The following is a 12,915-nucleotide window of genomic DNA, read 5'->3' on the forward strand; positions in this document are numbered from 1 at the left end:
GTATTGTATCAGCAGTACACTACAGTACTGTATCACCAGTACACTACAGTATTGTATCAGTAGTACACTACAGTATTGTATCAGCAGCACACTACAGTACTGTATTAGTAGTACACTACAGTATTGTATCAGTAGTACACTACAGTATTGTATCAGTAGTACACTGCAGTACTGTATCAGCAGCACACTACAGTATTGTATCAGTAGTACACAACAGTATTGTATCAGTAGTACACTGCAGTATTGTATCAGCAGCACACTACAGTATTGTATCAGTAGTACACTACAGTATTGTATCAGTAGTACACTGCAGTATTGTATCAGTAGCGCACTACAGTATTGTATCAGTAGTACACTACAGTATTGTATCAGTAGTACACTGCAGTACTGTATCACCAGTACACTGCAGTATTGTATCAGTAGCACACTACAGTATTGTATCAGTAGTACACTGCAGTACTGTATCACCAGTACACTGCAGTATTGTATCAGTAGTACACTTCAGTACTGTATCAGCAGTACACTACAGTATTGTATCAGCAGCACACTACAGTACTGTATTAGTAGTACACTACAGTACTGTATCAGTAGTACACTACAGTATTGTATCAGTAGTACACTACAGTATTGTATCAGTAGTACACTGCAGTACTGTATCACCAGTACACTGCAGTATTGTATCAGTAGTACACTTCAGTACTGTATCAGCAGTACACTACAGTATTGTATCAGTAGTACACTGCAGTACTGTATCACCAGTACACTGCAGTATTGTATCAGTAGTACACTTCAGTACTGTATCAGCAGTACACTACAGTATTGTATCAGCAGCACACTACAGTACTGTATTAGTAGTACACTACAGTACTGTATCAGTAGTACACTGCAGTATTGTATCAGCAGCACACTGCAGTATTGTATCAGTAGTATACTACAGTATTGTATCAGTAGTACACTGCAGTACTGTATCAGCAGCACACTACAGTATTGTATCAGTAGTACACTACAGTACTGTATCACCAGTACACTGCAGTATTGTATCAGTAGTACACTTCAGTACTCTATCACCAGTACACTACAGTATTGTATCAGCAGCACACTACAGTACTGTATTAGTAGTACACTACAGTATTGTATCAGTAGTACACTGCAGTACTGTATCAGCAGCACACTACAGTATTGTATCAGTAGTACACTACAGTATTGTATTAGTAGTACACTGCAGTACTGTATCAGCAGCACACTACAGTATTGTATCAGTAGTACACTACAGTATTGTATCAGTAGTACACAACAGTATTGTATCAGTAGTACACTACAGTATTGTATCAGTAGTACACTGCAGTACTGTATCACCAGTACACTGCAGTATTGTATCAGTAGCACACTGCAGTACTGTATCAGTAGTACACTGCAGTATTGTATCAGTAGTACACTACAGTATTGTATCAGTAGTACACTGCAGTACTGTATCACCAGTACACTTCAGTACTGTATCAGCAGTACACTACAGTATTGTATCAGCAGCACACTACAGTACTGTATTAGTAGTACACTACAGTACTGTATCAGTAGTACACTACAGTACTGTATCACCAGTACACTGCAGTATTGTATCAGTAGTACACTTCAGTACTGTATCAGCAGTACACTACAGTATTGTATCAGTAGTACACTGCAGTACTGTATCACCAGTACACTGTAGTATTGTATCAGTAGTACACTTCAGTACTGTATCAGCAGTACACTACAGTATTGTATCAGCAGCACACTACAGTACTGTATTAGTAGTACACTACAGTACTGTATCAGTAGTACACTACAGTATTGTATCAGCAGCACACTACAGTATTGTATCAGTAGTATACTACAGTATTGTATCAGTAGTACACTACAGTATTGTATCACCAGTACACTACAGTATTGTATCAGTAGTATACTACAGTATTGTATCAGCAGTACACTACAGTACTGTATCACCAGTACACTACAGTATTGTATCAGTAGTACACTACAGTATTGTATCAGCAGCACACTACAGTACTGTATTAGTAGTACTCTACAGTATTGTATCAGTAGTACACTACAGTATTGTATCAGTAGTACACTGCAGTACTGTATCAGCAGCACACTACAGTATTGTATCAGTAGTACACTACAGTATTGTATTAGTAGTACACTGCAGTATTGTATCAGCAGCACACTACAGTATTGTATCAGTAGTACACTACAGTATTGTATCAGTAGTACACTGCAGTATTGTATCAGTAGTGCACTACAGTATTGTATCAGTAGTACACTACAGTATTGTATCAGTAGTACACTGCAGTACTGTATCACCAGTACACTGCAGTATTGTATCAGTAGCACACTGCAGTACTGTATCAGTAGTACACTGCAGTATTGTATCAGTAGTACACTGCAGTATTGTATCAGTAGTACACTGCAGTACTGTATCACCAGTACACTGCAGTATTGTATCAGTAGTACACTTCAGTACTGTATCAGCAGTACACTACAGTATTGTATCAGCAGCACACTACAGTACTGTATTAGTAGTACACTACAGTACTGTATCAGTAGTACACTACAGTATTGTATCAGTAGTACACTACAGTATTGTATCAGTAGTACACTGCAGTACTGTATCACCAGTACACTGCAGTATTGTATCAGTAGTACACTTCAGTACTGTATCAGCAGTACACTACAGTATTGTATCAGTAGTACACTGCAGTACTGTATCACCAGTACACTGCAGTATTGTATCAGTAGTACACTTCAGTACTGTATCAGCAGTACACTACAGTATTGTATCAGCAGCACACTACAGTACTGTATTAGTAGTACACTACAGTACTGTATCAGTAGTACACTACAGTATTGTATCAGCAGCACACTGCAGTATTGTATCAGTAGTATACTACAGTATTGTATCAGTAGTACACTGCAGTACTGTATCAGCAGCACACTACAGTATTGTATCAGTAGTACACTACAGTACTGTATCACCAGTACACTGCAGTATTGTATCAGTAGTACACTACAGTATTGTATCAGTAGTACACTTCAGTACTGTATCAGCAGTACACTACAGTATTGTATCAGCAGCACACTACAGTACTGTATCAGTAGTACACTACAGTACTGTATCAGTAGTACACTACAGTATTGTATCAGCAGCACACTGCAGTATTGTATCAGTAGTATAATACAGTATTGTATCAGTAGTACACAGCAGTACTGTATCAGTAGTACACTGCAGTACTGTATCAGTAGTACACTACATTATTGTATCAGTAGTACACTACAGTACTGTATCAGTAGTACACTACATTATTGTATCAGTAGTACACTACATTATTGAATCAGTAGTACACTACAGTATTGTATCAGTAGTACACTACAGTATTGTATCAGTAGTACACTGCAGTACTGTATCAGTAGTACACTACATTATTGTATCAGTAGTACACTACAGTATTGTATCAGTAGTACACTACAGTATTGTATCAGCAGTATACTACAGTATTGTATCAGTAGTACACTGCAGTACTGTATCAGTAGTACACTACATTATTGTATCAGTAGTACACTACAGTACTGTATCAGTAGTACACTACATTATTGTATCAGTAGTACACTACAGTATTGTATCAGCAGTATACTACAGTATTGTATCAGTAGTACACTGCAGTACTGTATCAGTAGTACACTACATTATTGTATCAGTAGTACACTACAGTATTGTATCAGTAGTACACTACAGTATTGTATCAGTAGTACACTGCAGTACTGTATCAGTAGTACACTACATTATTGTATCAGTAGTACACTACAGTACTGTATCAGTAGTACACTACATTATTGTATCAGCAGTATACTACAGTATTGTATCAGTAGTACACTGCAGTACTGTATCAGTAGTACACTACATTATTGTATCAGTAGTACACTACAGTATTGTATCAGTAGTACACTACAGTATTGTATCAGTAGTACACTACAGTACTGTATCAGTAGTACACTACAGTATTGTATCAGCAGTATACTACAGTATTGTATCAGTAGTACACTGCAGTACTGTATCAGTAGTACACTACATTATTGTATCAGTAGTACACTACAGTATTGTATCAGTAGTACACTACAGTATTGTATCAGTAGTACACTGCAGTACTGTATCAGTAGTACACTACATTATTGTATCAGTAGTACACTACAGTACTGTATCAGTAGTACACTACATTATTGTATCAGTAGTACACTACAGTATTGTATCAGTAGTACACTACAGTATTGTATCAGTAGTACACTACAGTACTGTATTAGTAGTACACTACAGTACTGTATTAGTAGTACAGTAAAATGTGTTTTTGACTTCTGTGGAGAATCTTTGAGCTGGATGTCATGGTTGTCCCACATGAGTACATCATCATCGAGGCAGGGTTCAACCTAACAAAAAGGCGCAAAAGGGGGGCGCATCATCCTTGGTCACGTGGCATCATTCAAGGCAACGTCACTCTACACACTATCATGACATCCATCAACAATCGTGGCATCCTCCATTGGCATGTCAAAGTGTGTCTATACAATACGTGAGTTTCCATGAGGCGCTCTGGTTCACCCCAGGTAAGTGTAAGTGTGTGTGTGTATCACCTGTGGTGATGTGTCTGTGGAGTCTCTCCAGGGTTATCTGCGGTACACAAGGCCGTTATCCCCACACTGCCTGCCAAGAGCAAACATAAAGTTTGACGTTGATGAGATATTTCTGTCCTGACCCAGAGCTGGGACGTGCAGATGCCGAGTCACCTGTACATGTGCTGCTGTTGGACGTTGGGTGTTCACTGTGCGTGGACAGAAACTTCAGTGTGACATTATAAAGGTCATATACAGTATTTCCTTCCTAATGTATGAGCTATATACAGTCCTACAGTCCCTCAGTTTCTCTCTCTGAAAGGGATATCTGGACAGTCAGTACATGTGAATTGGGACTCTTAACTGTTGTTCAATCACAACAAACATGAATCCTGTTAATACATGTTTGATAATGTGACATCAGAGACATCTGTTCCTGTTTCCACGTTTATCACTGATAAGAGTGACCGCTGATAAACTCACTGCGACCTTTCTATATATACATTTACCATTATTGATCACTTTATACAACATTATTATTGATCTTTTACAAGTTATTTCTATCTGTATATAACACACTTTCACAACACACTAAATACATTTACAAACTGATTATTAAATATGTTTCCTGAAATATCTTTAGTGTTGAAATGCTGATAAACACAAGTGAAGGATTTGGTGTGAGTGTGTGCGTGTGTGTGTGTATGTGTGCATATGTGTGTGTGTATGTGTGAATGCGCGTGTGTGTATGTGAGTGTGTGTATGTATATGTGTGTGCGCATGTGTGTATGTGAGTGTGTGTATGTATATGTGTGTGAGTGTGTGTATGTATATGTGTGTGAGTGTGTGTGAGTGTGTGTATATATATGTGTGTGCGCATGTGTGTTTGTGAGTGTGTGTATGTATATGTGTGTGAGTGTATGTGAGTGTGTGCATGTATATGTGTGTGCGCATGTGTGTATGTGAGTGTGTGTATGTATATGTGTGTGAGTGTATGTGAGTGTGTGCATGTATATGTGTGTGCGCATGTGTGTATGTGAGTGTGTGCATGTATATGTGTGTGCGCATGTGTGTATGTGTGTGTGCATGTATATGTGTGTGCGCATGTGTGTATGTGAGTGTGTGCATGTATATGTGTGTGCGCATGTGTGTATGTGAGTGTGTGCATGTATATGTGTGTGCGCCTGTGTGTGTATGTATGTGTTTGCGCTGTGTATGTGAGTGTGTGTATGTATGTGTTTATGCAGTGTGTATGTGTGAGTGTGTGTATGTATATGTGTTTGTGCGTGTGTGTATGTGAGTGTGTGTATGTATATGTGTGTGTATGTATATGTGTGTGTATGTGTATGTGTGTGTATGTATATGTGTGTGTATGTAGTGTGTATGTGTATGTGTGTGTATGTATGTATATGTGTGCGCGTGTGTGTATGTGAGTGTGTATATGTATATGTGTGCGCGTGTGTGTATGTGAGTGTGTATATGTATATGTGTGCGCGTGTGTGTATGTGAGTGTGTATATGTATATGTGTGCGCGTGTGTGTATGTGATGTGTGTATGTGTGTATGTGTATGTGTGTATATGTATATGTGTACTATGCGTGTGTGTATGTGAGTGTGTATATGTATATGTGTGCGCGTGTGTGTATGTGAGTGTGTATATGTATATGTGTGCGCGTGTGTGTATGTGAGTGTGTATATGTATATGTGTGCGCGTGTGTGTATGTGAGTGTGTATATGTATATGTGTGTGCGTGTGTGTATGTGAGTGTGTATATGTATATGTGTGCGCGTGTGTGTATGTGAGTGTGTATATGTATATGTGTGCGCGTGTGTGTATGTGAGTGTGTATATGTATATGTGTGCGCGTGTGTGTATGTGAGTGTGTGTATGTATATGTGTGCGCGTGTGTGTATGTGAGTGTGTGTATGTATATGTGTTTGCGCATGTGTGTATGTGAGTGTGTGTATGTATATGTGTGTGCATGTATATGTGTGTGCGTGTGTGTATGTGAGTGTGTATGCGTGTGTGTATGTGAGTGTGTATATGTATATGTGTGCATGTATATGTGTGCATGTGTGTGTATGTGTGAGTGTGTGTATGTATATGTGTGCTATGTGTGTGTGTGTATGTGAGTGTGTATATGTATATGTGTGCGCGTGTGTGTATGTGAGTGTGTATATGTATATGTGTGCGCGTGTGTGTATGTGAGTGTGTATATGTATATGTGTGCGCGTGTGTGTATGTGAGTGCGTGTGTGTATGTGAGTGTGTATATGTATATGTGTTTGCGCGTGTGTGTATGTGAGTGTGTATATGTATATAATTAATTTAATTAATTAATTAATTAATTTGACCAATTGTCACACATTATACATACATTTCTGCATATACATGGTGAAATTATTTATTTTTCACATATCCCAGCTAAGCTGGGGTCAGAGTGCAGGGTCAGCCATGATACGGCTGCCTGGAGCAGATAGGTTCAAGGGCCTTGCTCAAGGGCCCAACAGTGGTGTCTTGGTGGTGTTGGGGCTTGAACCCACGACCTTCTGATCAGTAACCCAGAGCCTTAACCGCTGAGCCACCACTGCCACTGTATATGTGTTTGCGCGTGTGTGTATGTGAGTGTGTATATGTATATGTGTTTGCGTGTGTGTGTATGTGAGTGTGTGTATGTATATGTGTTTGCGCGTGTGTGTATGTGAGTGTGTGTATGTATATGTGTTTGCGTGTGTGTGTATGTGAGTGTGTGTATGTATATGTGTTTGCGTGTGTGTGTATGTGAGTGTGTGTATGTATATGTGTGCATATGTGTGTGTGTGTATATGAGTGTGTGTGTGTGTATGTATATGTGTGTATGTATATGTGTGTGTGTATATGTGTGTGCGCCTGTGTGTGTGTGTATGTATATGTGTGTGTGCGCCTGTGTGTGTATGTATATGTGTGTGTGCGCCTGTGTGTGTATGTATATGTGTGCGTGTGTGTTCAGGTATATAAGAGCGTCAGATGGAGTGAAAGACTCCAGATCTTCATCATGAAGTGTTTGATTCTCCTCTTCATCAGCTGTACTTTGATCAGTGCGCAGCCGCAGCCGTGCAGTGAGTCCCACTGGAGCATCATTATGAATATTATCACTGTTATCATTATTATTGATTCTGTACTTTCTCATGTCTTGTGTGTGTTTGCAGCGTCTCCCGGCCAGTATGTCGGCAGCATGTCACTGGTGAGTTTTCTGCTTGTGTTTTGATTGTGTTTTATATACATCAATAAAAGTTCATAAATGTGTGTTTCTCTCGTGTAGACAGCGGCTGACGGCATCATCACATCTGCGGCCACTTACTCGTATGATTCTCATGATGAAAAACTCCGCTTCAGAAACTACATGACGATTCTCGGAGAGACGGTTTATACGGATCTGCTGATGCACTTTAAAGAGGTCACAACTGTTAATCAAATGAGCCGTCTTAAATATTCCGCGTTTAATACAAGGTCAGCTCAGTTTACAGCGTGTCATTATGTCGATTAGCACTAAGCCCTTCATTATTAAATGATAGACAGACAGACAGAGAGACAGACAGATGATAGATAGACAGACAGATAGATAGATAGATAGACAGATAGATGATAGACAGACAGACAGACAGACAGACAGACGATAGATAGATAGATGGTAGACAGACAGATAGATAGATAGATAGACAGACAGACAGACAGACAGACAGACAGACAGACAGACAGACAGATAGATAGATAGATAGATAGATAGATAGACAGATAGATGATAGACAGACAAACAGACAGACGATAGATAGATAGATGGTAGACAGAGAGACAGACAGATGATAGATAGACAGACAGACAGATAGATAGATAGACAGACAGACAGACCGACAGATCAGACAGACAGACAGATCAGAAAGACAGATCAGACAGACAGATCAGACAGACAGACAGACAGATCAGACAGATAGATAGACAGACAGACAGATCAGACAGACAGATCAGACAGATATAGATAGACAGACAGATAGATAGACAGACAGACAGATCAGAAAGATCACACAGACAGACAGATCAGACAGACAGACAGACAGATAGATAGACAGACAGACAGATCAGAAAGATCACACAGACAGACAGATCAGACAGACAGACAGACAGAGAGATAGACAGACAGACAGACAGATAGATAGACAGACAGACAGACAGACAGACAGATCAGACAGACAGATAGATAGACAGACAGACAGACAGATCAGACAGACAGACAGACCAGACATATCAGACAGATCAGACAGACAGACAGACAGACAGATCAGATAGATAGACAGACAGATCAGACAGACAGACAGATCAGAGAGACAGATCAGACAGACAGACAGACCACACAGATCAGACAGACAGACAGACAGACAGACAGATCAGACAGACAGATCAGACAGATAGATAGACAGACAGATCAGACAGACAGACAGACCAGACAGATCAGACAGATAGATAGACAGACAGATCAGACAGACAGACAGATCACACAGACAGACAGACAGATCAGACAGACAGACAGACAGATCAGTCAGACAGACAGACAGACAGATCAGACAGACAGATCACACAGACAGACAGACAGATCAGACAGACAGACAGACAGATCAGACAGATCAGACAGACAGAAATCTAAAGGTTACAATGAGGCAACACAGTAAAATCTACTTAGTCGAACTTCCTTTGATATTTCAGACATTTGATTTGCGTCCTTGAAGTAAAAGAGTTTTGCTTTGAGTAAACTGAACTTGTGTTTAGATGCAAGTAAACAACTCATCTGCGATGAAAGCATAAATAGTTTTTAGTCAAATTGAGGCTAACACGTTATTTGAATGTGTCCTTGTTACACACATATATTTACTACAGCAGTAATAACAGCCAGTATCCCGATAGTACATTAAACATTAACCCCTTCTAGCACATCTTCTACAGTATAAGAGTAATGATGACTCAGGGTTACACACGGCTCACTGGATTCTACTCAGGACTTCTCAATGGACATAAATTGGCACTTTTATCCGAGATTATTTATGAGAGACGGGCCACTTCTGTTGAAATGAACGGGAGAAATGGGAACGCTCATCTAAGAAGCTCCGAGCACCTGACGGTCAACGGATGTACAACAGAAGTCCCGCCTTACAGGTAAAAGAGCCAATCACCTATTAGGTACAGACATCGCCTGTCAATCATCTCTAAACCAAAACGTGTATGAGCATGAGCGATACAAACTGAGACAATGTAACTTTTTACAGTAATCTGAGATAAAGTAGCAAGATTATGAAGAATCACAACTATCACCTAACAACAACAACAACAACAACAACAACAATATAAACCAGATACATTTTTTTTTTTTTCAGATTAACAGTTTTTATTGATTCAAAAAAACTTCCAGAGTACCACACGATACATATGTATAGAATCAACATTTTTACTCCGATACTCCCCAACCCGCTCCCTCCCAACTTGGTCACAACTTCACTATACAATTAAGTACAATTAAGATAATTTCCGGCATACCATGTTGAGGAAAAACAAAATATTAGCATACATACATATACCATTACAATTTCACTTTCGAGCGTGAGCATGGTTCTAACACAGTTATTACTGCCCTTTTTCCAAATATGTTAAGTATCTGGACCATTTCTTATAGTATAGATTTACTTTATCAGTCTGTTTATAAGACATTTTTTCAAATGCGGACACTCTACCTAGTTCTGTTACCCATTCCTGAAAAGAAGGGGCCTCCTCTGACTTCCAACTCCTAAGAATTATCTGTCTGCCAATCATTAAACTGGTTTGTACCCAGGACATTATGTGTTTGTCTCTTATTTCATTATCTGTCCACACACCTAATATAAACACTTGAGGACATAATGAAATATGAGTATCCAAAATTGTGCAAATGTGTTCATGAACTTTTTTCCAGAAATCCTGAATTTTTGTACAAGACCACAGAGCATGTGTTAAATCTCCATCATCAGTTTTACACCTCCAGCAATATGGTGTTTCTTTTAACCCAAGTCTATACAATCTGGACGGAGTCCAGTAAAAACGGTGCAGAATCTTAAACTGTATAAGGCGTATCTTTGCATCCCTAGATGTCGTTTTGACATTCTTTAAAACTCTATTCCATTCCTCATCATTGAATATCAGATTCAGATCTCTTTCCCAAATTTTCTTAAGAGCTAATAATGCTCCATCACCAAGACTTTGAATCAACCAGGAATAGTACACGGATGCTTCATGACCCTTCCCATATGCCAAAATTACCATGCAGTGTAGATCTGCTGACTCAGGTAACTGCGAACTAGAACCAAAAGTAGTACAAAGTAAATGTCGTAACTGTAAATACCTGAAAAACTGAGATCTAGATATACCATACTGTTGTTGTATGTGTTCAAAGGACTTCAGACTACCATTTTCATAAAGGTCGCTAACCAGATACATTTTTAAATAAGTTATTATTTTTCGACATTGTGTACCATGTTTTGACCAAACCTACATAAGTGCAAGGGATTATGGGTATTCCACACAGACAATATTGCACCTGATCGTTTTGAGCCAACATGTGACATTTCAAGACCTGTTTATTAATAAGAACCACTTCAATGTTTTTATTAATGACAACTTTAAGGTGTAGAGAGTCACGGTGAGAAACTAGTAACGAATACAAAATAAAACTTAAGTCGAGTAAACTCGTTTTTTACTATTTGAGATAACTGTTAGTCGGAATCTCACAGACCAACTTCATCGCTTACGGGGTGCTGTGTCACCATGGCAACGAAGTTCTAAAATTGTTGTAAAGTTTGTAAAAATGAAACTCCATTAATATTTTGGTAATCAATGTTATGACACAAATGCTGTCGATTGATCTGAACTTGAACCCGGAACATTCCGTTAATGGAGTATAAATACAGTTTTTAATGAATGCTACACCGTCTCTTCACAGGGTGTGATGTATGAAATCGACTACTCGAGCTTCAGCTGTGAGAAGAAGGTTCTGGAGTCCAGTTTTCACCCCATGCAGGTTCCTCCCGATGCGGTCTTCATGGGTCAGGTGGTTTTAGGGACCACATCAGTTCCTGGTCTGGGTCTGTTGACCAACTCTTGGGTTGGAGGGATCCCAGAGCTTCAAGGTTAACGCACCGTCAAAGTTTCTCTGCTGAAGAACAGCGTTCACTAACTGTGATGGGAGAATAATCAGTCTGTCTTCTCATCCTCAGCTGAGTATATGCTGACCTTCACCGAATTCACGTGTCTGCCAGTCAGCGCGATGGTCTACATGCCTAACACGGGCTGGATCACCATCAGGTCATCTTTACACACTCGCAGTGCACAGACAGATACAGACGTGTTTTACAATATCTCACTCAATCATTTCTCCATCAACAGTTTCTATAATCATCAGTTGGGCGATCCGAACCCTAAAGACTTCACGCCTCCGTTCTTCTGTCAAACGGCAGTGCTGGAGGAACTCGAGGACTTGCCCAAAACGAACTTCTGGAAGGCAATTCGTCAGTGAAACTGCAGCGTCACGCTTTCTTGACCTGCAGTGGATTTTCTGTGTAATTGAGCTCATTTCTGTTGCTTTTGAACGATTAATAAATCATATATCAACATAAAGTCAATCATCAGTCTCAGTCTGTGTGATGCAGGAAACAGTTGTGATCACATTCACACAGTCAGTTCTGGGACGGTGAGTTCTGCACGTGTCACTCGTTCTCTTCACTTACAGTTTTGGGGTTTGTTGCTTTAACCCCGTGGTCAGTGGCGGATTTAGGCATGGGTGGCATGGGTGGCATCTTGCCTGGGGTGGCACGGGCGACTTGTTCGGTCAGTTCCCCTCACAACACTCTCATATGACTTCAGAAGAATTGAAATCTAAGGCACGGGTGTTATGGACGACTTTAAGGTGCTTTGATGTGTGATTTTGGAGCTTAAACAGACACAAACACGATCCTATCGTCCTGCTTAAATGTATGTGTGTTTGGTCAAACATTATTACACCATGGGTCTTAAGTGACCATCACATATGTTCTACAAAACACCCAGACAGTGAAACATTTTACAAGCATTTTTCAGAAAATAAAACAATAATAGAATTTATGATGCAACAGATGATAGAACGACATTCATCACTTCCAAACTAAATTCTATGAGACTCAACAGTCAAACACATATTGAGCTACACAATACACACAACTTACAACTTACACACAACTTACTATTTAC

General features: G+C 39.6%; 1 protein-coding gene across 1 annotated transcript; it reads left to right on the forward strand.

Moving 5' to 3' along the window:
• The first annotated feature begins 7,652 nt into the window (after window positions 1-7,652).
• LOC127635193 (ependymin-like) lies at window positions 7,653-12,296 on the forward strand. Its single transcript, XM_052115061.1, has 6 exons — window positions 7,653-7,733; window positions 7,824-7,858; window positions 7,937-8,071; window positions 11,633-11,819; window positions 11,907-11,994; window positions 12,076-12,296. The coding sequence occupies exons 1-6, from the start codon at window positions 7,670-7,672 to the stop codon at window positions 12,203-12,205; spliced, it is 639 nt and encodes a 212-aa protein (XP_051971021.1). The 5' UTR covers window positions 7,653-7,669; the 3' UTR covers window positions 12,206-12,296.
• The last annotated feature ends 619 nt before the right edge of the window (window positions 12,297-12,915 follow it).

Source organism: Xyrauchen texanus, chromosome 42 (genome assembly GCF_025860055.1).
Source record: "Xyrauchen texanus isolate HMW12.3.18 chromosome 42, RBS_HiC_50CHRs, whole genome shotgun sequence".
Lineage (NCBI taxonomy): Eukaryota > Metazoa > Chordata > Actinopteri > Cypriniformes > Catostomidae > Xyrauchen > Xyrauchen texanus.